Below are 27152 nucleotides of genomic sequence, written 5' to 3' on the forward strand. Positions count from 1 at the left end.
GGTCACCTGGGCCAAGAGAGCTTCCAAGTTTCAATGGATGAAAAAGGCATTTTAGTAAGAGGAAAAATATGAGCAGGAAAGGTCCATCTTGAAAGAACTGGCGTGTATTTTTGTGTGAGGACCACAATTCTTTTAGCCACACACAGACACACACATCTTTATACAGTTTATATGAGTGTGAAGATAGATGGATAGATAGATAGATAGATAGATAGATAGATAGATAGATAGATAGATAGATGTTGCAATCATCTAAAGACATGACTTAGTGTATTTGTAATACATGTAGCCTGAGGTGAAAACCATCATAAATGTTATCATGATTCCAGGGTTCGTTCCTTGGAACACAAGTAAAGGGGAGATGTATGCGAAGTGGCATCTCCTCCTGCCACAGGGAAGGGACGAGTGTCCCAAACCCAAGCGCTGTCACATTCGTTAAGTGCTTGTGTTGTCAAGATGATGGTGAAGAGCCGCGACTTGGGTTGAGCTGCGCGGTTTAGTTTTGCGCTGAAGAAAGTGCCAGAACACTTTGCTGGGGGCTGGGGGGGGGGGGGGGGTCTACAGGTGGTGGAGAAGATGCATCTATTAATAAACTCATTGAGCTTGATTGCGGCTTTGTACTTCTACTGCCTCTCCATGTGTGCCATGAAGGTGCCAAAGAGTTAGGGTTCTGGTCATGGTTAGAAGTTAAAGGTTAGGGTTAGGGTTATGATTATGGTTAAGGTGAGGATTAGGATTGTGGTTTTGGTTAGGGATAGGGATAGGGACAGGGTAGGGGTAGGGTTAGGGTTGGAGTCAGGTTAGGGATAGGGTTAGGAATGGCACTAAGGTTATGGTGAGGGTTTGGGATTGGGATTAGGATTGGGATTAGGATCAGTATAGTGAAGGTTATGAATTAGGATTGTGGTTGAGGTTAGGTTTAGGGTTAGGGTTTAGATTAGCCTTAGGGTCATGAAATCTGGCTAATTGCTCTTCAAGAAACAGCCTAAAATAAATATCCAGCTTGGTATTGGTGGAGTGTATTCACTTCTCATTCCTGTTTACTGCATTCTTCTCTACCCAGATGCCCAGCTACATCCCCCTTCGAACAAAATATGTTGAACAAAATAATTTTTCAAACAATTTAAATAATTTGAAGGTAAGGGAAAAAGTGACATACACAGTAAAGTGGAATGGGTAACTGTGTGTGTGCTTCTCAGTGAGCCTAGGTGCTACGCTGTCCCGGCAGTTACTGACATGCAAATGAAGTGCCCTTCGCAAGACTAAGTTTTAAACTGTCCCCAGGTGACATCTGTCCCCGTCCGCCATGCTGGACAGGGACGCCTCTGTCCCAGAGTAATTCTGATTGGCTGAGACACAAATCACTTGATTGCCTGAGTCCAAACAGCCCCCCCCCCAGACCACAGATACTAATTACAAAAGGCATTGCAATTAAAATTGCTGTGGAAACCATCTCAGGGGATCTTTGTTCAGCAAATATTAAAATAATATAACAATGATCTAAAAATAGAACCATTGAGGAACCTTTCAGGAACAAACAGCAGAGAGTGGACTGAGTATAATGCCAGGCATGAACAAGCCAGGCCACAACATTTACAGATTTTTATTTTATGTTATTATTGTTATTATGGGGGTGCGGTGGTGCAGCTGGTTTGGCCTGTGTCTGGTCTCTGGCAGGTCTGGGGTTCAAGTCCTGCCTGGGCTGCCTTGCGATGGACTGGCATCCCATCCTGGGTGCGTCCCCTCCCCCTCCAGTCCTGCACGCTGCGTTGCCAGGCTAGACTCCGGGTCGCCTCGACCCCGCTTGGGGCAAGCGGTTTCTGACAGTGTGTGTGTGTGTGTGTATTGTTATTATTGTTGTAGTTTTATTATAATGTGATTATTAAAATTATTATACAAATATAATGTATAATCATGATTATTTTTGAGTTGTACATTATTTACTCATTATAATACAGCCAGGTAATTTTTACCAGAGCAATTTTACAGTAAATACAGGTGGTCCTTGCTTACGACATAGATGACATGCATAATGGCCTTGAGTTACTACGGCCATCCCATTAGCCTTATTTAAATTTTATTTGAGTCAAGCCAGAAAAGAAATAAAAAAGAAAAGAAAAGAAAAGAAAAAAAAGAAAACAGATTTATAAATGAAAGTGAAAATAATAGCGCTGTATGAAAATACATAAAGTGCTGAAGGTCTGTATTTAGTGCCAAAGAAAGTACCTAGGGGCGGCACAGTGGGGCAGCTCGTAGTGCTGCTGCCTCAGAGTGCCTGGGTGGAGCAAGAGGACATGCTCAACCTGTCTGGAGTTTACATGTTCTCCCCATGTCTGTGTGCGGTTCCTCTGGCTGCTCTGGTTTCCGCTCACAGTCCAATGGAACTGAATTGGTGATGCCAAATTGTCTGCGTATGTGTGTGGCTACCCTGCAATGGGCTGGCATCCTCTCCAGGGTGTATTCCCCCTCAGCCTTGCGCTCAGTGCTGTCAGGATAGGCTCCGGTTCACCTTGACCCTGCTGAAGACAACTGGTTATTTAATGGATGGATGGGTGGATGGATGGATGGATGGAAGTACCCACATGAATAGTAGAATGTGACACTAGCCCCGTTCATTGAAGGCCTGTGATTACCGACCACCGCTCCTTGGTGACAGCAGTAGGGACGGTGGGTGTGACTGACTCAGATTAGGTGCTGATGGTGACAGTGGCACCATGACAGGTACGGCAGCATCGGGGGCACCGTCTGACCCTTCACCTTAGTAGCCTGCAAGGGGGAAATTTACATTCCCACCCAAATGAAGGCAGATGGGATTAGAGAGCTATAATTTACCCCACAATGCCCGCTTCTGGCACCCCGGTAAAATCCTCTCCCCCAATCACTTTAAAAAGATGCGACCCAGCATCCGAGGCAGACGGGATACCGTAACAAACAAGGCAGGCGTTCACAGCAATCCCCATTACTTCCCCATTCCCCTCCGCTTTAATCATAGCTACGAGGAGCGGATGAAGAGTCTATCAATTAAGCTTCAGACAGAACGGAAAAAGCCTTTAATCTGGCAAACATGGGGGGGAAAAAAAAACTGGGTGATTAAGAAATTCAAACCGCGCTGCTGTAAAATGCAGCCGTGGCCGATTGTAATTGTCATCCATTATAAACCGTTAGCCGCCATTCTCTCCGCTACACCTTACTGAGGTCTCATGCATACTAATGGAGTCTCCTGACTACGGCGCCAGACGGAGAGCAACACCTGAACGGCAGCGACATGAACATCTAAAATTAGAAAAATCAAGCGTTTGTTGGAAAGAGCTGCAGAATTGAGACTTTATCAACACACATTGATTTTTATAATGAGATACGGGTCTTCATGAGCCATTATTCTCACTGCTCCTCAAAGTGCGTCCAACGAACCTGAGGTGGGGGGACCTGCAGGGCGAAGCTCCAAGATCAGCTCACGCCTTCTGAGCGGCAGGTTCCTAGGGGACCACCTTCCACCCCTGGCTGCCGACTTGGATTTGCCCCAATGTTATACCCATTTTCCATTGCAGCAGAACAGCTTCCCTGAGTCCAACTTGTGCTCCTCTTGGGGACACGGGGAAAGGAGAGGAGGTCATCCAAGGAGCCCGATCGAACACCCATGGCAGCGTGTTTAACGCGACGAAACGTTTATCTTCATCAACAGCGGAAGGTTCATTCCTCAGAAACTTCAGTCCACGTTACGCGAAAAATAACAGTGAATAACATTCAGCAATGGCACTTTGCTTGATTTACCACCCTCTGTGAACACAGTACAGCGTAAAACATAACCAGCCCCTGTAACACAGCTCATCCAGTGAAAAGTGCTGTATAAATATGCATTATATGTGAAGTGACTGAAAAGTCACCGAAGGGTTTCCTGAACCGGTAGCTGTGCTGTCTCACAGCGCTTGGGTGGTGTGAGGGGATGTTTACATTGACATTTACATTTATTCTCTTAGCAGACACTTTTTTTTTTTTCCAAAGCGACTTACAACGAACACTATGTAGTGTTACCAGCCCACACGCCTTATTCACCATGGTAACTTACACTGCTAGATACACTACTTACACTGGTCACTCATCCATACATCAGTGGAACACACTCTCTCTGTGACACTCACTCACTATGGGGGAACCTGAGCTGCATGTCTTTGGACTGTGGGAGGAAACCAGAGCACCCAGAAGAAACTCACGCAGACACTGGGAGAACATGCAAACTCCACACAGACTGAGCAGGGATCGACCCGGGGATGTGGGGTCGATCCCTGCTCAGTCTGTGTGGAATTTGCATGTTCTCCCCATGTCTCTGTGGATTTCTGCTGGGTGCTCTGGTTTCCTCCCACAGCTGAGATACTGTAGCTGTACAGAATATATAGCTGTAATCAACACCGCAAGGATAAACAACCACCAAGATGTTTTGCTGGCAGGTGCATCTCATGTTCCACAACACAAGGGTTGATCTGGACTCTGTTTTTTGAGTTTTTCCGAGTCTTTTCTCATTTCTTCCTTCAAGCCGAAGACATGAACTTCAGTTAAAGTGTTTAAATTCTCTGTGGTCGCTGGATGTGTCTGTTTGACCCTACGATGGTGTTGCTTCAACTCCAGGATGAGAACCTATGTTGTACATATACCCTGCCTTGCCCATTGGTTCTGGACAAGCGGGATCTTTTCTGGATGGGAACTTTAACGAAAATGGTAATTAATTTGGGTACTCCCATTTAATTAACAAAGTATTGATCCTTTGGAAATAAAAGGAACGCACATATTCCTGTCTTTAGAAAAGAGTCAGATGGAGGTTTGACTGCAGGCAATCAATCGACAAGGGGGCAGGGTTACGTTTTCGGCACAAGAGCCCAGCTTTCGCTGGCACTACAAAGACCGAAGGAATAATATGAGACCTGAAGGACAACCACCACATTGGGAATTAGAGCTCATCACTAAATGTTACACAAACAAGACCCTAGGATTAATACCCTGAAAGCACAGCCGTCGTTGAACAAGAGACAGGAGGAGAGAAAGGAGAAACAATGCAGAGGAGGGAAAAAGCAGATCTCATTACATCTTCCGTGCTCTAGGGCAGCATCACATTGCAGCCATCATCAGTGCCAAGGAGCCAAGTGTCCAACAGAAGAGATCTGGTTTGTGGAATTCCCACTAAGGAACTCCAAGTCTTCTTTACTGGCTGTAAGAAGAAGCGCTGACACAATCACGTGGGTTTCTGGGGGGGTTTATTCAACGGCGGGAGGATCGGCAGACAAAAGGATAAGGGGAAAGGGAGGCACAGGGAACTGGTGTCTCGTGGGGGTGCTTGGAATGAGGGGCTTTGATCGGGGTAGGGGTTGCGTGCGGGCTCATGCTCTCTCTCGCTGATGTCTCGGGGTCGTCTCCGGCGTCACCTCCTCATTCGCTCGCTCTCTCTCACTGGTCGAACCGGGGGAAGGAATAGAGGCCTTGATTAGGTTCAGCTCCTGTTGGTCCGTCCCGGGCTCCGCCCCCCCTTCAGACCGGCACCTCACAGGATTTGGCATCACCTGGGCATAAATAGAGCGAGATGTGTTGAGCAGAAGTGAGCGCACACTCCGGCAAACACCTCCATGCGTCAAGACCACAGCTTCTCCTCTGTGAGGACGGGTGACTTTGAGGATAGCTCTGCATCATCTCCAGATATTTACAATTTAATCTTCCTTCAAAAATCATGCACTGTGTGCTACAAAGATGACTGAGCAATTAAAATAGTCGATGGTATAGCTGGATAATATATTGGTCTATTCAAGTCAAGCACCTCTTCTATGGTTTTACCTTAGGGCTTCAAATGGGTTTCGAACCAGCAGCCGACAGATTATGTCCTGAACCACTGGAGCCACCAGGCGTTCAGCTAAACTTTATCATGTGATAAGATGGCGAATGCTGTTTTATTCAGTGTTTGTAATTTAAAAGAAAAAAAAATAAAGAACTTTAACTTTAAAAACTTGAGCAGTGATGTCTTGATAATTCAGAACTGGGATTCATTGTCATGTCCTCAGGGACACAACCATTGCTTCCCTTCCAATATATTTTGTAAATTAGATTATGTAAAACTCTGCAGTAAATAATTTAAATTTAACTTATAATAAATGTCATTTTTGGAAAATTCATTACTTTGTAAAACGGATGCTCCTGTTATCTTGGAATGCTGTAAATTAACTCTTGAGTCTCATTTAAATTAAAGCCCTATCTATCTATCTATCTATCTATCTATCTATCTATCTATCTATCTATCTATCTATCTATCTATCTAAACGAGTATTTTACTGTTTTTCTAAAAGAACATTTTAAACCGGAAAAACTACACTACCCATACTACACTACCAGTACTACACCGCTAACACTACCCATACTAGCCATGCATTCGACACCGCAGCAAACTGTAATTTAATTGGTCAATTCTCAAAATCTCGAATGGTCACAAAAAGAAACTAGCCAATTCTATGATTGATTGAAGTGACAATGTGACGAAGGTCAGGCGTTACTATTTAACTGACACTGAAATAGTCCAATCATTAATCGTATTACAGATCCTGTTGTATGATTCTTCATTCTGATTGGTTGAGTGCTGCGTAGGCTAGAAGGACAATGTTTGGACACGGAAATGAAAGCCGCGATGTTTTAAAAAGAGAATCGGGCTGAATTCTGTTGTTCTGCTGTAAATTGTGTAATTTGTACTGCGTTGTATTTAATTAAGAGACATATGCTATTAAGATTATTTAACTGAATAACAATTTTTTTCGTCACTTTGGGATTTCACTGGCTGTTGTTAGTTCTGTTAGCATGCGACTTAGCATTGCAAGGCTAACTAGTCGTCGGTAACAAAACACTACTAGTTCTGGGTTGAGAGAAAACCAGTTTATGCAACTAGAGAAGTATAATATAAAGCAAGAGAAAGATTTCTGGAAGTGGAAGAGGACATTATGGAACTCAATGATAAACCTTTTTGAAAAGGGAGCTCTGGGCGGGAGAGAAGAAGAGTGCTGGAATCGGAGAGAAAGTTCGAGGAGAACTTAAGTTAACAAATCTGGACATGATGATATAAATTATCATAAAAAGAGGTCTGGAGGTGGAAAATCACATCATTGGGGAACTGGAAAAGAAGTGCTCCTGGCAGGTGTAAAATTACATTGTGTGATTGTGAAGCTTTAAGTTAGACAGCAGTTCTCACAGTTTGGGGGGGGAAAAAAACCATTGTGGAACTAGGAGAGAAAGTTCTAGAACTGCAAAAATAGAAAAGGCCATCGTGGAGCTAGAACAGAAATTTTGGAAGTGGAAAAGGAATTGAGGACGTGGAGAAGCACATTTCTGGCAGTAGAGAAAGTTCTAGAAGTAGACCAGGAGGTCTGAAGCCCACTGAAGATGCCCCGGGTTGTCGGGTCCAAACAGCTTCGTGGTACCCGGGTCGCCCCTGATTCGGACGCAGCCGTGGTGCGGCAGCTCGAACCGGAGCTGTGGAGCCTGGACCAGGCAGTGGGGAACGGGGAAGAAGGAGAAGCTTCCCAGAGGCTCCCCAGGATGGCCACTCACAGTTTGGGCTCCGGCAGCAGGAGGCACTGGCCGGCCAGAGTGTTGGCGATGCTCTGCTGCATCATCATGCTGTCCATCGTCGCCTTTTTCTTGTCTCTGTTCTATGTCATTTTGAAAGGTGATTCTGCCAACGTTAAATGTAGCTTCTTCTCTTCGAATCTCTTTAGTTCAGTTGAGGTTCACTCCTTTGAGTCAAGTCCTTAAGTATTGTTTTGATAGCATGGGTTTTCACATGAAGCCATGGTGTTATAGCTGGGTTGACGGTGGGCATTTTACATTTTATCCTTATTTCATGGCACTTTTTTTTTTTTTAAAGAATGAGCCTTATAATATGTCTCTCTGTAAAATTTGTGCCTTACTACTATTTTGAGTTTATAGCTGATTAATGGCTATCTTTCTGCAGATTTGCGCACTGCAAGTGTTACCACTGAGGACGGCTCAGAAGTAAAACTTCTAGGTAAATTCATGATTTCTGTCCAAAACAATAGAAATAGAGACTCCATTGTGTTCCATTGGGATCGGGATGTGAGTAATAGGTAAACACTGTGCGTTTCCACAAACTTTTTTTGATGTGTACAGGTCAGGTGGCAGCATTTGTATTTTTTTAATTAATATGAGAGGGGGATGCGGTGGCGCAGTGGGTTGGACCAGGCCACGCTCTCCGGTGGGTCTGGGGTTCGATTCCCACTTGGGGTGCCTTGTGACGGACTGACGTCCCGTCCTGGGTGTGTCCTCTCCCCCTCCGGCCTTACGCCCTGAGTTGCCGGGTTAGGCTCTGGTTCCCCGCGACCCCGTATGGGACAAACGGTTCAGAAAAGTGTGTGTGTGTGTGTGTGTGTGTGTGTGTGTGTGTGTGTGTAATTAATGAGATTATAGTTTTTATGTCAATATTTTTTTCCTCTTGTGGGCCTTGAAATATGTCAGTTGGTACATTTTACCATTGGTCCTCCTCAGTATCTTCATCTGTTTGTTGAATATATATCTAAGGAATTTAGCGCAAGTACCATTAGTTTATTATTACAGCAGTGTCATATGTCTGCATTCTTGTGATTCAAAAACATCTTTTAGTCATGGAAACGGGAATAAGTTCCATAATTTTAATAAGTCTTTTCATTTTACCCTTTTCTCTTAAGTAGGCAATTACTGTGTTCAGTATATGATAATTTGTACTGCTCTTATAAACTGTCAAATTATTGGAATGACCTGTAAATCTGATGTGGTGGTGTTTGCCACAAACAAAACAAACTGTTCAAAAATGTTACTCTATATTTGATTGAATTAGATTATTTTGTCGTCCCCCCCCTCAGGGTTTTGGAGTTTGTTGGTGTTGTCTACTGTAGCTGGGATTTCATGCTGCAGCTTCTCCTGGACTCTGACCTACTTTGACTCTTTCGAACCTGGGATGTTTCCCCCAACACCGCTCTCTCCAGCAAGGTTGAGGTAAAGCTCTTCTGGTTTTTCTACAGCGATGTCTAATTTTGCTCCCCCTTTCTGCATTCTTTTGAAACATGCCATCACGAGAACTTAGCCAGTGAAGGTTTTTAACAAAATTGTATGGTTTTTATTGTTCTGCAAAAGACCAAAGGTATATTGTGCTCAGAGTTTGGTTTACATGGTTTATGGTGGAGATCTTGGTCTGCTGGCATATGCTGTAATGACGTTACCTGTTATTTCCTAACACTCCAGTACATTCTATGACTCTGGTGTGCAGGCCAGGATATGTAAGACACGGAGTTCTAATTATATACTGAAAAACAAAAAGTGGTACTACAACTAGTTTTATGATTATTTTTCACCGTGACGTGTCCCTTCAGATTTTCAGTGTTGTTGTCTGGTTGAGATGGGTTCACACACTAGATCTTTGAGCATTAGTCATCATGGGATGGTCGAGGCATTCTTTCCATTGAATGTCCTGTCCTGGGAGACAGCCAGCAAAGGGTGCTTGTCTCATCTCGCTGCAGCTGTGAGCCCCCGAGACCGCTGTCGACTGGCACCGTTCTTCTTTCCACCTGACGGCTGCAGCCTGAGCGCCAGGCAGAGACTTCACATCAAAAGCCTTACGGGAGGTTGGCAGGCTGGTGCTGATGCTGGCGGCAGTTTCGGTTACCAGTTCCTTTGAAATCAGAAGCATCTGGACTACCTCCTGCTTGCTCCTGCCTTTCTAGGCATTTCCTGAGCAGCAGATACATTGTGTACCGTTGTAAATGTGACGTGCTTTCAGGTCACTTTGACAGAGACAAAATTGCTCTTGCTTTTTGCTTCTAATTTTCACTGGAAAAGTTCAGAATTTTTTTCTTTAAAGAACCACTTGGTGTGAGTAACATCTTTTGGCAAAGTCAAGATTTTATCAAGTGTTGTGCATATAATTTTCTATATATCTGGATGTTGCATTCACTTTGTGTTCCGAAGCAGTTGGCTTGTTTGTAGTTCTTTTTTCCCCACTTCATTTCATATTGCTGTTTGTAGCCCATAAGGTAAATTATGTACATTTAAATGTTTTCACATTATCTGTGAAAGCTTGATGCTAATTACTCAGATTGCTGTAAGGACAAATTTGGATCCTGGAACCAGATCCTCATGATCCATTTTTATTGTTTGTTTGTAAGGCGCCATTGAAAATGCCGTATAACAGTTTAATGCTTTGTCCATTGATACATTTATTTATTTGACACTTTTCTCCATAGGGACTTGTAATTAGTATGCTAAGCTACCTACAATTCTTTCACCATTTGTGCAGCAGAGTAATTTTGCTCTATGAATTTGTGTTGATCTGAATGTCTTGACCAAAGGTATTAGAGCTTTACAGCTTTGAAGCAGTGGCTATAACTGCTATGCCACATGCTGCCCCCTTTGCTTCTGAGGAGTATTGTGAGTTTTCCCGCTGGGATTAATGAAGTGTTAGCTGTCCTATCCTTTTACCTTGCACAAAGGTACAAAGAGTACCAGGTTGGCTGTTCTTCACGAGCTGTTCTCTGCTGAGAGATTGCCCTTGATCCGAGACAGGTGTTCCTAAACGACAAGATTGAAGAAGCGGGTGAAAGAAATCTCATCTTCCTACGCTGCTGGTCACATTATTGCTGGCCGTTTTCCATAGAGGCCACTGTGTTTCTTGTGCTGTCCTGACATCAGTCTTTCCCTGCAAAGTAATTCACTTTTCGTTGAGCTCCCAGGTATTGTGATATTCTCAGGACACTGGGAGAGTGCATCGCAGTGAACAGAGCAGGTGCGGCATGACACTTATGTGGTGGTGTGGCACAAAGCTAGGTGACAGAAGGCGTTAAATGATCAGGTAAAGGCAGTGAAATGCCCCACCCCCCCAATTTGATTTTGTTTCAGCCACCATTGCTGAACAAAATGTCACAGAGGTTGATGGCGTCCAAGTGCTGAATGTTCTCATCGATGTTCCTGAGTCCAATTGTATGCGAAAGTCACATTTTTATCACGTTCTTGGAAATATTGCTTAGCATACAAGGGTGTACAAACAGCCTATGCAAATCTTCCAAGTACAGTACATCTGGTAATGAATCACATTTTTCCTTTCCCCTCCAATATTATGCCACGATTTAGAAAAGGCATATGAGCACATTCAGCTTTTCCTGTTTGGGTTTCGCACAATTGGTGACCTTTCTGTATGTTGTGCCTACAGGGCTTTTTAGACTTAAAGCGCAAATATGAGTTGTAAAGAGAATAGCTCGTCATACCGAGATCAGCAACATTTTTAAAACGAGTGGTTTTTTTTTTTTTCAGCTCCCTTTTTCCATTTTTCTTCAATGCACATCATGTTTCTTTGATATGCACTGAAGTGCACTTCTTTTTCAGGCTGTGGTAGAAAAAAAGGTAAAGAATCTTGTAGGCCCTTAACTGAACTTTGCGTCTTGCATATTCTGAAGTGTGGCTTGTTACAGAATTGTAATAAAACTGCGTAAGTAACTGGGTGTGAATGAGTGAAATTTTCTGACCTATGGTGCCAGTCGAGTTTGAGTATATTTACTGGAAAAGTGTTGTGTGTGGGGGGTTTTTTTTTTTTTTTTTTTCTCTTCCTCTCTCTCTCCCCATAAGCATTTGGTAGGCAAGTTTGGTCAGGAAATGCACTGACATGTCTTCTCAGGCCTTTGTCAGTACTTCCCAGAGATGTAGGGCAGTTATTGATTTTTCACTCTTCTGTCCCGGTTCTGCCGTACAGGTGTGGCCCAGGTTGTCCACGTTTACTTATACTTTTCAATGGTGCACCTTCAAAAGAAGTGTTGATGCAAAGTCTATCCTGGAAACCTAGGGCTTGACGCAGAGTACACTCTCGAAAGAATGCCAGTCCATCACAGGGCATCTTCTCCCAATTCTGGTTTCAGACGAATTCCTGCAAAGACCGCCACCAAAAGATACAGTAGATCGAAATGGAAAATGTGTAATGCCAACCAGCACACAACTTCACGGCTTCAAAGCAAAGAACTGGTGGAAGTGAGCTGCACGACCCCGTCTCCCAGTGGATTTGCTTGAAATGGACAAATGCATCTCCCTCACAGTTTGCTGATTGAAATGTATGAAATTTTAATAAAATATTTGAATTTTCTTTGGGGGCATGGTGGTGGTTTGACTCAGTTCTGCTCTAGCGGATCTGGGGTTCAAGTCCTGCTTGGGTCGCCTTGCGATGGACTGGCGTCCTGTCCTGGGTGTGTTCCCTCCCCCCTCTAGCCTTGTGCCCTGTGTTGCTGGGTGTGTGTGAATTTTCTTTATCACCTTTTAAACTGCATTAATAGCCCCTGTTTTTCTGAGCTGCACACACATTTAGGTGGCACTGTTATATTGGCCTGGTGAGTTTTTAAGAAGTCCCGCTTAGTATCTTGCATACTTGGTGTTTTTTCCCTAACACCCGGTTTTGCGTTGCAGGTATGCAGATCTATGTGTCCAGCTAGGCTTGGATGATAGTCTGTATCTAAGTACACTTTTGGATGGAGAGTGGTTGCATTAACAGTTGCTTTCCAGTCAGGTGGACGCTGTGCAGGCTGCTGTCGGCTCTCTGAGCTTCTGTTCCCCCCTGACCGTCTCTGTTACCTGCCTATGATTGACCTACAACTTAAGCTGTTTAGTGGAATTGAGGAGACACATTTTGTTTTGTGTTTAGCTGACTTTGAAACTCGAGGCATCTTTTGGCACTTTCCTTTTGTTCTGTGTATTTTGGTCAGGCGCTGTTTGGTCATCGGAGTACAAACCACTGGACCTTGGTGATTATAGATTTTTTGTTTTTTTTTCCCCTGCAGGGATTAGCGGAAAAAATGGCTGGGTCTATGAGTTATTTAGCCACTTTGCCTCATGGTGGGGCCCATGTGTGTGTGTTTCTGAAAGCTTGTTTGTCCTGTGGCTACTATTGACTGCTGCCAGATGGGTGAGTATTGACCCACCTAAACACGCTGACGTGCAGTGTGATATCTGTTCTGCATGTCTTTTTAACTGATGTATGCCAGACCACTGCTCATTTTTATACACTTTTTAAGCTTAAAACAGGTATTTACCACATTACCAAACTCTTAAATTTATTCATTTAGCAGACACTTTTCTTCAAAGTGGCACGGCGAGTAGCGCTGCTGTCTCAGTGCCTGGGCGGTGTGAGAGCACATGTGTTCGATCCCTGCTCAGTCTGTGTGGAGTTTGCGTGTTCTCCCCGTGTCTGCGTGGGATTCCTTTAGGTGCTCTGGTTTCTTCCCACAGTCCAAAGGCATGCAGTTTAGGTTCCCCCATAGTGTGTGAGTGACAGAGCAAGTGTATGTGTTCCACTGATGTATGGATGAGTGACCCATTGTAAGTAGTGTATCTAGCAGTGTAAGTCACCTTGGTGAATACAGTGTATGGGCTCGTAACACTGCATAGTGTTCATTGGAAGCTGCTTTGGAGAAGTGTCTGCTAAATGAATAAATGTAAAGCGACGTACATCTCATAGAAAATACAGTGTGTTCATTACATTAGCAGGAAGAGAGACTTAGATGCAGACGCATGATTAACAGCAGTTTTTTTTTTCCCCCGGCATATGAACCAATGTTCGTCACATAAGTAGTTGTATAAAGTTTTATCCAAGTGTCCACAATTCTAAATCGCCTTCCTAATTCTTACTCAGTACAGGAATGCACCAGATTTTTTATTTTTGCTGTTTCTATGGGTTTTTCCCTAGTATGTGCTTTTTGGTTTTATTGTGTGAAAAATTATGCATTCCTTTAATTTTTATCGTATTCTACAGACAGAACTTTTGAACTGTTACAAGGGTTTTTTTAGATGATCGTAAAAATGACAAACTGCGGTTGAAGTAAAGCATTCGGTACTGAGACTTCTTTTCACTTGTCTGTCATTGAGGCTAATTGGCCACAGCTGGATTAAGAGGGGAAAAAAAAGACAAAAAAAATGACTAGTGGAGGTTTTGTTCATTTGTTCATCATCTGCTCCCTGGGCCATTGATGCAGCTCCACAGACTGTGAGCTGCAGTGATTAGCACTAGGGTACATGTGTACACCAGCTGGTTCCTGCTTTTACCCTAATCTGCATAATTTCAGCTTTTGTCAACATCTGCCACCCAGACTTGCCTTGTGAGGGTCAAAACGCACACACTAACTTACTTTTCTGCATGTCTGCGTTTCCATAGAAACAATTTGTCAGGAGCCACAAGGCCCATCAGGTATCTTTATGGCAGAATTTTCCCCATAGCATCATTTTGGTTTGATTTGGACAAAAACGCTTGCCTTTTATCAGTTGTAACTGAGGGTTGGAAATTGTTTGAACGATTTGCTGCAAGTAGGATTGATAATGAAGGAGCTGAGCTCCCAAAAAGATGTAGTTGTTCGTTGGGTTTTCAAAGTCTTAAGTGTCGTGTTTGGGTGAATTTTGTGTCAAAGTACTTGAATATTGATGTGTGCGCATAGGTTGAGATGCTCAAGTCGGACCTTCACCAGCTGGGCCCAAACAAGACTGTGCGTGATGAGCAAGGTGATGTGACTAGACCACTTTTTTTGATAATTTAAAGGGATGTTCATGCTTCAAGGTGGCTCAGATGTTAAGTTGTTAAGCCTGTTTTATTGATCTGGGCAATTTGCTCTTGTACCTGTCAGAAGTCTGGGTAACAATCAATTCAAGTCTCAGCTTTTCCCAGTACATTGAAGCCATAACTTGATCCTGCCTATATCTCATAACATTTGCAGGATTCACCTATATCTCATATCAAACTCTACCCAGAGTGGGGTTATCCTGCCAGGACTACTATAACTCCCTCTTGTCTGATTTTCATGCTTTTGCCACTAAGCCTCTCCAGTATAGTGGAGGACAAGTTCTGTTTGACCTGCACAAGGGTATTTTTTCCTCCTCTTCTCTCCATTGGCTGCTTCTAGTGTCAAGTTTAAGGCTCTGGTTATGGTCTACAACATAGCCAAAGGATTTGCACCTTGATACCTGAAGGCCTGATCATCCCTTACCACCCCAACAAGAGTGGTCTCAAGATGCATCTCTTGTACACCTTGTTTTTCTCTGCATACAGTCATTTTCTTGTTTATCTCACTTGTATAGGTAGCTATTCATGCAGTGTGTCCTTGCAAAAACTGTGGTATCAGACAGGCTGTTTCAGTAATCATGTGTCTACAGCTTTTTCCCATGTGCAATTCACTTGTTTACCCCGAGCTCTATGTCACATTGGCGAAAAGCATCTAATAAAAGATTGGTCTGTCTTTCATTCCCCTTTATTGGTGGACTATGTAATCATGAGTCAGGTCAGCTGAAGCTTGTCAGATGGTGTCTTTGGCTGCTTCCACTGCAGCAGGCTACATCTCCTCTTATAGCCATATGCTGATATGGACATGAAGAACACGAGAGCTGCCATACGAGTGGGTTCAGGTGTGTCCGTCCGGGCTTGGCGTGGCATGGCTGGCTGCTGTCCTTGGTGCTGAACACACCGTTCCCATGTCTACCTTCCACTGAACCACAGTGCAGCCTGACCGTCCCTTTTGCTTCAGGAAAAATATAATTTGGTGCAAACAGGTAAACTGTAAAAATAAGAAAGGTGTCTATATAGCTCATTTCAGATGGTGAAAGAAAGTGAAATTATAGGCTGTATGAAAAGCTCTTGAATACAGCCTCTTACATAGGCATTAAGTTCATTAAAGTCCATACTGTGTTGGCAAGTGCTGTACAGTATATGTATTCTTTTCATATATTGGGCTTGGTGCAATACTGTGCACTGCAGTGAATATTTTGACCTGTTATGTAATCAGTATTTCTGTACAAGTAGAGCTCAGCAGAGGCAAAATTGTTCACAGCGAGTGGCTCCTGTTTCTGAAGAGTTACATAATTTTTGTTCATGTCAAACTTCAACTTTCTTGAGATAGAATGATGGTCACGGGGTACAGCACTGCACTCCCTGCAGTTTCTAGACTGGCACTAGTGACAGAAGCTGCCGGGTCACATCATAGTCCCACTGCCATCGGCCAGAACTGTGCAAGGAGAAGGGTAGAGTGCGACCACTGGTTTGGTTGGAAAATCCGAGTATGCTGTTGGGGGGGAAAAAGCCATACATTAGTATGGGACAAGCGGTTCTGAAAATGTGTGTGTGTGTGTGTGTGTGTGTGTGTGTGTGTGTGTGTGTGTGTGTGTGTGTGTGTGTGTGTGTGTGTAGTATGAGGGGTGATACTCCATCATCAAGGACACCTTACTTCTTCAGGACATGAGTGCCCTGTCAAGACCCAGCGCCTCCTGTCCAGCTGGGGGCGCCACATGGCCATTGAGCTTCCAGCGCAGTTTGTAGCATGGTTCGGCCAGGAGAAGGTCACTGGGGTTTTCTCTGTGCGTGCGCGCGCGCGCGCGCCTTGCAAAGGGCACAGTGCCATTTTGTGGACTGGCATCTGCGGTGCTCCTTTTCTGTTCATTTTCTTTGAAGCGTGAAAATGTATTATCCCCCTCTCTCTCTCTGAAAATGTTTATGAAATAACTTTAGTGCAGATACTGTACAGCAGCGATTAACACAGAGGCTGCTTGTTCTAAATTTGCCATGCTTCACACATGCTGCATATTCTCTGCAAGGTAGAATAAAATTCAGTTGTAAATACTATATTTTCCAACCTGTTTCAGTGAGTTGAATGAGGTATGACAACCACCTTGTGGTTCACGACCACCTAATTAAGTGATCATTTGTTTTATTTGTGGTGGTTTTCTTTTTGCATTACTATAAATTAAGCACTGCCATTATGACCTCTACTACAGGATATGTTTAATGCATCATTGTACCTGAAACATAGTTGTGCCATAGTTGTTGGAGTGAAAAAATCATCTGTTTTCATTAATGGATGTTTCCTGGAAAATATGCAATGCAGAAAGAATGATTTCTGGATCCACCTAATGTTACTAAAATACGTAAAAACCACCCTTTATTATGGCTTTATACTCATTTTATTGTTCTCTAGTGTATTTCATCTAAAGTACCTTGTTTCACCTACTAAATACATCTGGAAATTTTACTCAGGTGTTCCTCATATGTTCTTTTCTGGTCCACAGGAAGATGACTGGCCATTCCTTCCACATGGGCTACAGCGTAGCCATCCTGAACGGCATTGCGGCGGCACTCACTATCTTCTGGTGCCTGTCCTGAGAGTGATTTGGCATCCAGATGGCCTGGAAATCGATAAGCTTGTTTATTATATGACCCTACAAACTTAACTGTCCACTGGTAATGAGCTGGTTTACGATTATCTCAACAAATGTTTTATGTATGGATTGTTAACCACTTTTTTAGTTTTTTTGATACTCTTGTGCTAAATGAGCTGCATAAAATTTACCACTTTTTTATTCTTAATTTTTTGGGTTGAAAAATGTTTTAATGCTCAGGTTGCGTGAATTTTTAATGTTTGGAATCACCAGCAATTTTTTTTTTTTTTTCCCTCTTCTCATTGACACACTGATAAAATGCACAAATATATCCTGGTATGTAAATGGATTTTTGTATTGGTTACAGGCAAATTTGTATTCTTTTATATCTGCAAGGTAAGGGTTGAAGTAATATTTTCTTATTTTTTGAAGATGTAATTTTCTGCCACATGCTTTACTGAATTTGTTTCCTACATGAATTGTAACCTGTTTAGTCTCTTGTGATCATGTATTTGATAGATACTTTATTTTCAAAGTCAGTTTTTCTTATCCCACGAATCTTGACTCTAAAGTAGTTTTTCACTGAGGCTGAAACTTTTAACACTTTTCAATTTTATTGCTACATGTCCCTTCATTACCACCTCCTATACACTATCGAATAATTTCTTTATATGACTACATTGTTTTCCCAATGTCAAACCCTGTGAATTCTGCACTAACCATATAACTTTCTGCTTGTTACATTTAACACTTAACCAGTACACTTCATGTAGATACAACTTTAAATAAAAACTTTTTGTTTGATTTGCTGCAGTGAGAAAGACTGAAACTTGTTGTAATTGTGTTTTGAAATTTGAAAAGTGATGTGTGGTTTTCTCATGTGCTTTACAGCTACCAGTAGAACAACGTAGGAAGTGAATCGCTGTTAGTTTTAGCTGACCTTAGTGGAGTGTGTACTGTACATGTTGAGAAACATTATTGACACTTTACATCTGAGACATGAATGTCACTCATTTTGTAGTTTGTAAGCAAAGTAGAAAAATGTTGGTCTTGCCACTAATTTTAGATTGTCTTATTTGAGCAATAACACAGGTATGAAATCAAATTTGCCTTTTTTTTTTTAATAACAGAAATCATGTTTCTAAGATAAATTTTGGGAAACTTAAAAAAAAAAAAAAAAAAAAAAAAAAAACACAAGTTGGAAATGTTGCAATAAATTTTCTAAATGTTTTGACAAAGTTTCACAATCACTTCATTTGTTATAGACATACACTTTACACTACAGATGGTCAGGGACAAACTTGCTGAGGTGTGCACCAGAGTACACAGAGCTATTTCAGCGAGGCAGCCAGTGGTCAAATGGCTGAGTTTGTTAGTTCCCAGTTTAAAGCAGCTTCTACCTTCTGTTAGCTTGGTGTTGGTATTAAATAATTGTCAGTTAAGTACACAGTAACCTACTGGATAATGATAAATAGTGATTTCCATTAGATGTTCAGTAGTTCAATGGGGGACACCAGGTAATGCAGTGGTTATGGCTGTAGCCTTGCAATCTCAATGTTACGAGGAGCAACAGGTTGCATGGTGGTTATTGCTGCCACCCTGCAGGACCTGGGTTTGAATCCCTGCTTCTGCTCTAGTACTTTTGAGGTGCTTCCCCTTAAATTATTCTAATATAAATGGGTGAGTCATTGGACAGTTGGATAAATAATGCTTTATGATGATATGGGGAAAAGTCATGGCTGTTCAGTAACAACTTTGTTTCATCATGCATTCCTGTAACAGATATAAGCAAATATCTTCATAGTATCTCTTGTTCAATCCATTTTAAGTCTTCAAGATTTCTTTACTAAACACAATTAACAGTTTTGTGATTTTAAATGGCTATGTGACTAAGGAAAGCCATTCCAGGCTGAGTGTACATGTATACATGACATAATTCCTTTTATGTCAATATCTAAGAATTTTTCTATTTCCTGTCCTCGTTTCAAATATTATGTAACATACCTATATTTAACGGTAATTTACCCAACACTTTTCTCCAAAGAAAATGATACAATGAAGATGCTTAATGACTTGTCTAACTGTACACTGGGTAATTTTTACAGGAGGACTTCAGGGTGAGTAGATTACACCAGGGTATAACAGCAGGTGGTGTGATTCAAACCTGGGCCCTTTGACTGAAAGGGGGTGCAGCTATTCTACCTCCTGCTATCGGTAGAAAATGAGGGATGAGGTGGCTGAGTGGTTAAGGCAATAACCTAATAGTCCATTGTGCTCTACATGCATGGGTTTGAATCCCATGCTTGTCAGGAAATAGCCTGTTTAACATCTCCTCTATTTTACCACATGGCAGCCTTGACACTACCTTTGTCCAAGACAATTGTGCAAACTAGTAAAGTGACTTTCCACCCCTTGTTTGGGTTGTTGTGTTGATGCAGGATCTCCTACTCTGGTAGACACTGCAACACCCTTCCCAGAATACCACGTAGAGGCTTCATTTACAGTTTCTTCTGATTTCTATAAGAACATCTTTTGAATAATTCATTACAAAACAAATTGAATCACCTGCAGAACCCTTGGAACAAAAGTGTCTTCAACCACCTGCCAAATTATCGACTTGACTTCCTGTTGAGGACAAATTATGCCCTTCCGCAGTAGAAGTTTCAATCAGACAGGCAGTGATTCAGGATGGAGACAGCAGGTCTTTTGTCACCCGCTGCTATTACGCAATCGTTGAATGTACTTAGATCACCTGGCTTGTTTCCGAAAACAGGCTTCTGCACACTGGAATGAGTGAGATGGCCTGTAACTCACCCAATATCCTTTTAATGACACTGAGTGTCCCCGTATGTGGTGCGTCCTGGGTCCCGTCCTCAGGGGAAGGATCCAAGGGGGTTGACATCAGCTCTTGATTTGCAAGAGTGCCATTTCATATCTAATCATCTTTCTCATAATCTCTGCTGTCGAGGTCTTGGGCTTCCGAAGATGCCCAACACTCATTACACTGTTTACAAGTAATTTCCGCTCTAATTTCTTCATTTGTCTTTTTGACTTTCCTCCAGTCCTTCAAGCACCTCTGGAGTTCATTGAATTATCCTTTCCAAAGTTTTACCACAAAACGTTATGGTAAAATATCCCTGCGCTCAAGAGGAATGTGAACGGAGACAAGCCACGAAGGTCATTCATTACTTTAAATGGTGATTCGCGCATTCTATCACTTCCGATGCTTCTGCAAGGTCTTTAAATTAGACCAAAAAAAAAACACTGGAGAAATTAATTGGGCTGTCTGTTCATAATCAGATGATTTCATCTTCCCCCACCTTACAAAGGCAATGTGGAATTGTCAAGATAGCAGAGAATTCTCTCTGGGGAATCAATTCCAACTGTAAAAATGTTTCAGCGTTGCCGAGCCCCAAAATTGACCCCCGTTTATGCTAAAATATCACCAACTCCCATTAAAATGGACACAGTTACTTCAATAGTTACCATAACTCAATTGACAAGGCAGGTTCCCTCCATTAATTATTGGGTAATACCATTTGGCTCTGTACCTGCGCCCGTTCAGCTCTTTCTTAGCTCACTACTCAGTGTTTATGTATTAATTACTCCTTTAATGTGGAAAAAAAAAACAGAACAGCAAAGACGAAAGAAATCAGTGACAACAATGCAAATAAACTCGCACTCGGTGAACAACCCGAACAGCGTGTTACAGTGCCTTGACTGTGTGATGGAACATGTGTGGAATTTCCATGTTCCCTTAGAGTGAGTTTCCTCCCACGCTACAAACACGTGTTTCAGGTAAATCTTGTCTCTAAGTTACACTTACTGTGTATGTTACTCTGCTCTGCTGTAAAGAGGGGTAAGTGACTGTAGGAATGTAGTTTAACGTATCTAACATTATAAGCCGTGTGGAATAAAGGTGTTCTCAGCTGCTTTGAAGAAAACAAAATAACAATCACAATAATTGAGTTAATAGATGGTATAGCCTCGATCAGAGTGTGCTTATACACACCTTGATATTATAGCCTCGATCATACGGTGTACTTATACAAACCTAGATGGTATAGCCTTGATCAGAGTGTACTTATACAAACTTAGATGGTATAGCCTCTATCATCGACCATACTTATACACACCTAGATGGTATAGCCTCGATCATAGAGTGTACTTATACAAACCTAGATGGTATAACCTTAATGCAGTCAAGAGATGCGGTGAACACGAGATTTATGATGCTGCTTCCAGCGAAACACAGCATATTGTTTTACAGGAAACTTTTTTTATAAGTAGAAAGAGCAGAGTAAAATAGCGATAAAAAATACAGTATCATAAATACATAAACCGGTAACAGGTGTTTATTATTATTATCAAGTATTATGTGTACATAACTGTATGGGCTATACTTTTATATGACTGGCAGCTCAGTAGGTTTGTTTACAGCAGCACCACCACAAACACCTGAATAACATGTTGCGCTACAAAAACGTTAATTGATAAGAATTTTTCAGCTTCGTTGTAATCTTATGGGACCACCGTCGAATATGTGGTTAGTCGTTAAGCGATACGTCGTTAAGTGGCGCATGACTGTAGTCCACTTTGGAGGAAAGGATCTGCTAAATAAATAAATGTATAAATCTCGCTCCTGTAAGTTGTCGGAAGGTGTGCGAAGTCGAAACGCGGTCCTCGTAAATGTGAAGAAATGCCTCAGAAGACAAAGTAGGGGTATTAAGTAGAGATCCTCGGAAATTGTTGTAACCGAAATGGGCGCATCTCGGGGATCACTGAGGCACACCCAGTGCAAAATAATTTGATTATGTAAAAAGCTCATGGTTCCTGAACCAGTTCGGTGTTCGCAGCCCTTTGTTCCTCTCACAGAACTTATCCAGAAAGCAGTCCGTTAATTGCTGGCGACAGCCTGTCAACATTCATTTGTGTTTGTAGAGTCAGCAGCAAATATGTAACTGGAAACATTTCTTTTAACGGATGATGAACCTGTATAGCGGCTGCAGTGATATTTTCGTTGTCTTTGTTTGAACATTGAACAAATTATAATATATAACAATATCTATGTGCCGTGCAAGTAATATTTCTTCAGTAGCGACAGGAAAAACAATAGGCTTGTTGTGATTCAAATTCATTAAATCATTGCCCTTGTAGTTGAGGTTCTTAACTAACCTGGAGTCCATGAGTCCCTTGGGGGGTCTGTGGGTGTGCGTCTGTTAATAAAATGTGAATATAATGTTTTTATCTTACATAATTCAGTGTGACGGTAATCAGCGTGACGTTTCAGTGCAATACATTGTTTGGAGTATTAAATTTTCAGAATTTATTGATGGACATTTTTCTAGGAGATTGTCCTTAGATTTTGTCAGAGTTAAGGTTAGGGTTAGGTTTAGGGTTAAAGTTAGGGTTAGGTTTAGGGTTAGGGTAGGGTTAGGGTTACAGCTAAGGGTTAGAGTTAGGGTTAGGGTTAGGGCTAGGGTTACGGTTCCAGCTAGGGTTAGGGTTAGGGTGAGGGATAGGGTTAGAGTTAGGGTTAGGGTTACAGCTAAGGGTTAGGGTTAGGGTGAGGGTGAGGGATAGGGTTAGGGTTAGAGTTAATGTTTGGGCTAGGGTTAGAGTTAGAGTTAGGGTTAGGGTTACAGCTAGGGTTAGGGACTTTACATCACAGGAATCAGAACGACTTCATGAAAGTTTTCCATGAAATCAAGTTCTAACTCTTATGTTCACTTAATTATCATCAGTTCGAACTAATGGGATCATCCTGCACTTCATTTAATCTTGGAAAAAAATAAGAGTGAGTGTATTGCAATAATCCATCTGTTTATTTAGACTGAGGGAAAGCCGAATAATGAAACATTGCTTTTTCGATTAAGCTGGTCAATTTGCCCTGCAGTTGTCTGCAGGAACAGATGGCACATGAAGCGAGTTCGGCATCTCAGCGCTAACTTTGAGCCGAGACGTGACAACGTTCCCGTGGGCCCACGGTACTTTACTTTTACTTATAAGGGTCATTTTTTGCTCCTCAGCTCTTCTTGGTGCTGCTGTGGCCTCCATATCTGTAGTAAAAGAGAGAACTTCAAGTGTGCGATCAAAGCACCTTGTGTGAAGATGGATTCATTCTGGAGAAATGTGGACTAAGAATATTAGCGTTAACTTCCGCCAGCGTTCCATGTTTATGAATTTAATCTTAAAATATGACCTTAATTGTGACCTGCTCTGGTTGCTGCATCCCCCAAATAATGGGCAAGTAGTTCTATCCACCATACACACAAAAAAGAGCTACCAATTTCTCTTGGAATTGCTAATGAACAACAGGAGATCTTCTACATGAGACGGAGGTTATCATATTTAGGATATATAAAGCTGGAGTTGGAGTTAGCGAAGAAAGAAGGAGAGGAGGAGCAGAAGCCAGACGGATGGACTCGGAATGTCAGCGAACACACCCGTCTCAAGCCTAAGGACACAAGTGGAGGACAGAACATTCTGGAAGGACTCTGTGCACTCAGCGACAACAGAACGATGAACCTATGCTGCATTTTACATGAAGCATCTCAAAACATTTAAACAAAAGTGGAAAATTACTTATTTTATATACCAGCTTCATTCCCCCGGCTGTTAACAATAACAGTATAGGTATAATAACACTGTACATGAGTTTCCCGAAAGTCCTCATTAAATTGCACATTTTTATTATGGTTCATTTGAATAAAAGCTTTTTTGTTTGTTCTGTATCCCAGTGCACGGAGAAAACCTTCATTATAATGAGTTATTAAATCCCCCAGCAACTGTCCATGCGCAACACCGGTAGCAATAGTTTTATACTAATGTTTCAATATGATATGATGGCTTTTGGCATGTAAATTTAATAGCTAGCAAGGCACACTGTTCCAAAGACATCAAGCACATTTTTAAATTAGGCTGACAGTATGCATTTGTGATGTTGAAAGCAATTCTACAGAGTTTCCTTCATGTGCAAAAAAAAATGATAATTAGCCCACTTTTCAAGTTTGCCCTTTTCCTCATTTTTAGCATCTATATCTGTGCAAGATATTTTCAAGGACTGTTGCTTTGTCTGTAAATACTGTATTAAATACTGTATATCGAGTAGTTGAGGACCTTTTTCTCATATGTATTTATATATTTTGTGTATATACAGTATATATATATTATATATATATAAATATATATATATATTTGTATGTGAATATAAATTAGAAGACAGAAATGTCTGATTTCTGTGACAGCTACTAACCTGACTAGTATTCACTGAGATGTTAGCAAGAGGAATTCCAGCCTTCTGATGATGATTAATACTAAAACTGAATTTTAGAGGTATGCATTGAATCTAGTGTTGTACCTTATTTTATTAGGTAATTTTGGCAGGATGTTTGACATGTCTGAAGGAAATGCTGACAGATATGCTCTGTACATACAAACATTGACAAACGATTAGAAAAATTTTTAAAAATCCCTCTAATAATTAGCAGAAATGATCAGTTGCTGATTATGTTGATTGATAAATTTGCATTGCCATAGAGACTAGAGCAAATGCTGATTGGCTGGCCCATATTACTTGGGGACCATAGTTAGTACTGATTGGCTGGCTCAGAGGTAGGGTTCCCCAAAGAGTTCTGATTGGATGGCTCGAATTATTAGGCAGACCGCAGTTAACCTGGTCCTGAACTATGTGAACAAGGAGATCTCAGTGACTGAGCAACATTATTCGGGATACCATACTGAATGCTGATTGGGTGGACCACACTGCCAGTTGAAATATACAGAATGCTGATTGGTTGGCCACCGTTACCAGGTGGCCTACAGAGAATGTTAACTGGAGGGCTTGTTACCTGGGAAATCACAGGGAGTGCTGATTGGCTAACCCATGATACTATGACGAGCTCACGAACTGGGCCACATTATGAGGAGGACAGCAAGGAGTGCTGATTGGCTGGACCACGTTACCAAGAGGACAGCAAGGAGTGCTGATTGGCTGGACCACGTTACCAAGAGGACAGCAAGGAGTGCTGATTGGCTGGACCACGTTACCCGGAGGACAGCAAGGAGTGGTGATTGGCTGGACCACACTTCTAGGTGGACTACAAGGAAGCGCAAATTGGTCAGCCTACATTCGTTGGAGAACCACAAAGAGTGCTGATTAGCTGTCCTACATTACTAGGTGGAGGATGTGCAGCGTGTGTGAATCTCCAATTCCCTTCCAAGGGGCTAGATGAGCAGAAATCTGCGGGCAGCGGAACCTAATGCTGTCCCTCTGTGATGCGGGGTCACTGAGGCTGTTAGCCGTCTGGATGTCTGAGTGATCACCCCCGACAGCTGTCTGCCCCCTGCGATGACTGATTGATCCTTTCCATCTCATGGCAGGAAATGCAGCAGTGCCTCCCATGCAAACCCTTTGCTCCATCTGATCTATTCTTTCTGTAGTTACAACCCCACAAAAAGCAGCACTGGAAGGCCGGGTTCCGAACGCGCAGCAAACACACTCCCCTCTCCCAGCTAAAGGCTCTAAGTCACCGGAGGTACAGAACATGACACATCACGGTACATTGCCCATTCTACGGGCTCAGCGCGGGCCTTCCGAGGACAACGATCAGGCGATGGGTAGCCGCGTACTTTATTTCATGAACTTTAGTTTTACTTTATTTTTTATGTCGCTGGTCTAATGCTTTTCAGGCGTGATCTAGTCAGAATGCCTGCAGTCTTCTTCATCGCTGTCATATGTGTGACATCCTAGTGCTGCTGCCACACACGGTCAGACCAGACGACTGATCCATGGCTGGTGCTTCTCAGATGAAATGACCCTCCCAGATTTTTCAGCGAGTAAGTTGTTGAGAACCAGTCTGGGTGTTTTAGGTTCATGAGTTTGACTGAAGATGTCTTTTTTGGTACAATGATATGACCCCCCCCCTCAATATCAGTTGGTCATAAATCCAGATCCATGGAACTACCTTCCGCACCTCATTTGCAGCTCAGTTTCGGAAGCAAGCGGGATGCCGTGCGGCCCCAAAAGTGACGATGAGCGGGCGATTTGTGCGCGCTCCATCTGGCCGCTCTTACACTGCACCGCTACGCACGGATTAGGTGCTCACGCACAGTTTATGGCTGAATTATCAGCAACGAGCCAGTGTGAAAAAAGGAAATCACCTTTCCCGCAACGAGCACTCCGGCCGAGATTTCGCAAACGTTAACTTTGGCGCCAAATCGCATTTTTCACGTAGTCGCGAGTAAAATGTCGCAATTAAACAGAGATGACAGTCTGCATTTCTGTTTTGTTTCCATCTTCTTGATTAATCCACCCCCCCGTGCCTACGCCCCCCCACATCCATGTCAAAAAGCATCATGTAATGATGTAATAATAGCGGAGGAAACGACCTTTCCTGACACTCCTCCAGCACCGAAACGCGAAGCGCAGTTTTTTTCCGTCAGATTTTCTGCGTTTTCGTGCGTAACAATCAATTCCGTCACGTCGCAACGAGGAAAAGTTATAAGGACAACCTGGCTGTGAAAGAACAGGATTTCCCACCGTTATGAAACAAAATAACTTTACATAACATTAACGACGTTAAGTTGAAGATGCTAACACTGAAATTTCAAAACTCTTGAAGCGTCTAAAGGGGATTTTTTGGTTGCATATCGACTGAGGTTACAGAATCCGACCAACAAAACACTCAGGTTTTAAGCCGCTAGGCTACAGTGTGCAGCCAGGAGGGAAGTGATATGATTTGGCACAGGGATCATCAGTGGTCAGAAACTTGGCATCAGTCCCTTGCAAAAAATTCTTCATCTTTCCCTCACGCCGCTTGGGTGACTGAGCTCATGAATGGGCTTCGCCCGATAATACGAGTGTGTCTAAAGACCCTTTTCGGTTGGTTCTGGTGACATAGAAGTCTGTCATAAATAAAATAACTCGTAAAGCTTTCATAACTTTTTTTACTAATTTAAAAAAATTAAATGTA

The 27152-nt window shown here is 42.4% G+C and overlaps 1 protein-coding gene across 1 annotated transcript; it reads left to right on the forward strand.

Moving 5' to 3' along the window:
- The first annotated feature begins 6631 nt into the window (after nt 1-6631).
- arl6ip6 (ADP-ribosylation factor-like 6 interacting protein 6) lies at nt 6632-17428 on the forward strand. The gene is made up of 4 exons (XM_018743143.2): nt 6632-7690; nt 7976-8029; nt 8880-9012; nt 17089-17428. Exons 1-4 carry the CDS (start codon nt 7405-7407, stop codon nt 17180-17182), a joined length of 567 nt encoding a protein of 188 aa, XP_018598659.1. The 5' UTR covers nt 6632-7404; the 3' UTR covers nt 17183-17428.
- The last annotated feature ends 9724 nt before the right edge of the window (nt 17429-27152 follow it).

The sequence above is a fragment of the Scleropages formosus genome, chromosome 14 (assembly GCF_900964775.1).
Source record: "Scleropages formosus chromosome 14, fSclFor1.1, whole genome shotgun sequence".
NCBI lineage: Eukaryota > Metazoa > Chordata > Actinopteri > Osteoglossiformes > Osteoglossidae > Scleropages > Scleropages formosus.

Coding starts and splice junctions, on each gene's coding strand:
- arl6ip6 (XM_018743143.2), top strand. CDS start 7,405: ATGCCCCGGGTTGTCGGGTCCAAACAGCTTCGTGGTACCCGGGTCGCC. Junction 7,691..7,975: donor GTTCTATGTCATTTTGAAAG/GTGATTCTGCCA, acceptor ATCTTTCTGCAG/ATTTGCGCACTGCAAGTGTT. Junction 8,030..8,879: donor CTCAGAAGTAAAACTTCTAG/GTAAATTCATGA, acceptor CCCCCCCCTCAG/GGTTTTGGAGTTTGTTGGTG.